This window comes from Orycteropus afer, unplaced genomic scaffold (assembly GCF_000298275.1).
Source record: "Orycteropus afer afer isolate SDZICR_OR568_19922 unplaced genomic scaffold, OryAfe1.0 scaffold00387, whole genome shotgun sequence".
Lineage (NCBI taxonomy): Eukaryota > Metazoa > Chordata > Mammalia > Tubulidentata > Orycteropodidae > Orycteropus > Orycteropus afer.
Window position 1 is genome coordinate 2,994,603 of NW_006921974.1, and position 2,765 is coordinate 2,997,367.

At 45.5% G+C, this 2,765-nt stretch overlaps 1 protein-coding gene across 1 annotated transcript in view; it reads right to left on the bottom strand.

Moving 5' to 3' along the window:
* Positions 1-2,765, bottom strand: part of LONRF3 (LON peptidase N-terminal domain and ring finger 3) — a 45,279-nt gene that overhangs the window by 36,341 nt on the left and 6,173 nt on the right. Inside the window, exon 3 of the mRNA XM_007953348.1 lies at positions 710-832. Coding sequence (XP_007951539.1) covers positions 710-832 — 123 coding nt within the window. The remainder of the gene's footprint in view (positions 1-709; positions 833-2,765) is intronic.

A 2,765-nucleotide genomic window follows, 5' to 3' on the forward strand; every position in this document is an offset into this window, starting at 1 on the left:
AGTTAAGTGCCTTAGGCACTACACTACCAGAGCTCCTATGGGTGCTTTAGTCTTCCCTAATGCTCTCAATATTTAAATTTTTTTTCTAACAACCATTATTTCACTTGCACCAAGAGTAGGAATGACTGTTTGGATCATATTGTAAAGGTCTCTGACTAGCATGTGTGAGACAACGTTATGTGTTTGATTTCTAGCAAAGGAGATGAAGGTTGAAGTTCTGTGTATGGCAGAGGAAATGCAGACCAAGGTCTTGTCCCCTGAGCTGGCTTTCCTGTTTGGCAGGTGAAGTTGTGACTCAGCCAAAAAAAAAAAAAAAAAAAAAAAGTTATACAATTGCAGGTAGCTCCACACCCCAGATCTCTCAACAGTCAGAATCTCCTTAGTAAGTTTCAATCCCCATGTTAACTCATTTGGTTTGGTTTAGTTTGATTTTTAATCTGACTAACAACCCAGACCCTGAGTCAAAGAAGGTAGAACATCCCTCACACGTTCCTACAAAAATGCAGGAACTGCCCAATCTGATTGTATAGGCCAGGAGGAGGGTGTTTCTGGGAAATCAACTGGCACTCATGTCTCCCTCCTGTCCCCTTAACCCAGGGGCCACCCTCTCAGAACCCCAAATGCCAGGGAGGGCAATGCCCTCACTACCCTCCCTGGAGAAGACCGGGAACCCATCAGGCAGTCAGACCTTGATGTCACTTCAACTCACCCTTTGGGCTTCAGATCTTGCCTTCTTGTTATTTTCATTGAGATGCACACAATATAGAAACTCCCTTAGTGCTTCTTCCACCTTGCCTAGGGTGGCTAAGGCTTGCGCTTTTCGGAAGTGTGGCTGGAAGAAAACATTAGCATTCAACTCCATTCTTATTCATCTTATTAATGATGCTACCATTAATAACAATTGTTAAATACTGAGCAAGCATTCACTATTCTAAAAGTACTACCTTACCCACAGCCCTAAAATGTAAGTAACTGTTCTGAATCCCATTATGAAGAAAACAAAACTGAAACCCAGAAAAGCGACTTGCCCAAAGTAACACAGCTGGTAAATTATGGAATCAGGATTTGAACGTGGGATGGACCAATACCAAAGCCCATATTCTTAACCATGATGCCATACTACCCGCCCCCCAGCCCTGCTGTATTAGAGGTATCACCAAACGCTGCAAGAACCCCATCTGACCACATACTAACCAGCTTTCAGAACCTGCCCACAGGTGATACTCTCCTCTTACCTAGTCTGTTAACCAGAGACCTAAATCACAGTGGTGGCTTGAGCGACCACCTATATTTACTGATCACTTTTCAGAAGAGGCCCAAGAGAAAGGATGTGATCTCTCCAAGACCTCAAAAGTAGTTAGTGGCAAAGTTGGAATTAGAACTCTTCCCAGAATACTCTTTCCGCCAAAGGACACTGCCCTCTGGAGAGCCCACTAGGGGTTAAGCAAATGTTCTTGCTCCTGGGGATTCAGCTCATTTCTGCGCCCTCACCACAGCCCTAGAAAGCATAAAGAAGTTTTAGGGGTCCTCAGGGTCCAAACTCAACTACTCTGGAAGAGAAACTCTGGTGATAGTAGAGGGGCGTCCCGGGGAAATGGGAGGGTGAAGAGCAGGGGACAGAGCTGCCCTTTCTTTGGGTCTTGGGACCCATGCCACTTGCAACTTGGCTTGAAGGGCTTTTGCTCTTGATTCATCTAAGCTGCCCCTCAGTGGCCTGCTTCCACTTCCTTGCTTCTATTAAAAAAGAAAGAAAAAAAGAAACAAAAACTCACTGTCATTGAGTCAATTCCGACTCACAGCTATCCCCATTGGGTTTCGAAGCCAGAAATCTTTATAGAAGCAGACCACCCCATCTTTCTTCTGTGGAGTGGCTGGTGGGTTGAAACCACTGACCTTTTGGTTTGCAGCCAAATGCCTTAACCACTATATGACCAGAGCTCCTTCATTGCTTCTATACCAAGTAAAAAAAAAAAAAAAAAAAAACCCTCACTGCCATCAAGTTGATTCCAACTCATAGCAACCCCCAATGGGTTTCCAAGGTGGTAAATCTTTATGGAAGTAGATTGGCCCATCTTACTTCTGCGGAGTGGCTGGTGGGTTTGAACCGCCAACCTTCTTGTTAGCAGTCAAATGCCTTGGCCACTGTGCCACAAGAGCTCCTTCCTCGCTTCCACGCTGACCCTGAATCTAACTTCCCAAACCCACTACCCTCAAGTTGATTCCTACTTGTAGCGACTTCCATTGGGTTTTCAAGGCTATAAATCTATATAGGAATAGACTGCCTCATCTTCCTCTCATGGAGTGGCTGGTAGGTTTGAACTATCTACCTCTTGGTTAGCAGCCTTAACCACAGTGCCACCAGAGCTCCTATAACTTAACTTAGTAAGGTCCCATAAAATCTGACTTAGCGAATAAAATAGGTCAGATTACTGTTGTTCAGCCTTGTAACATGCCTCTGCACGCCCTAGCACCCTCCAGCTCCGGCCTGGACCTGCTTTCTGGAACAGTGGTCCCTACTCCAATTTGCTTGGGGACCTCTCCCCATGTCCCTAACCTTCCTTAGGACCATAATCTTGGCTAATACATGAATGATAATGGTTTCCCTTGCTGCTCTCCCAGCAGTGCATACCAGGGGCTTTCTGAGACAAGAAGCCCTGGGTGGCACAGTGGTTAAAATATTCAACTGCTAATAACCAAAAGGGAGCTCTGGTAGCATAGTGGCTAAGGCACTTGACTGCTAACCAGAAGGCTGGTGGTTCAAACCC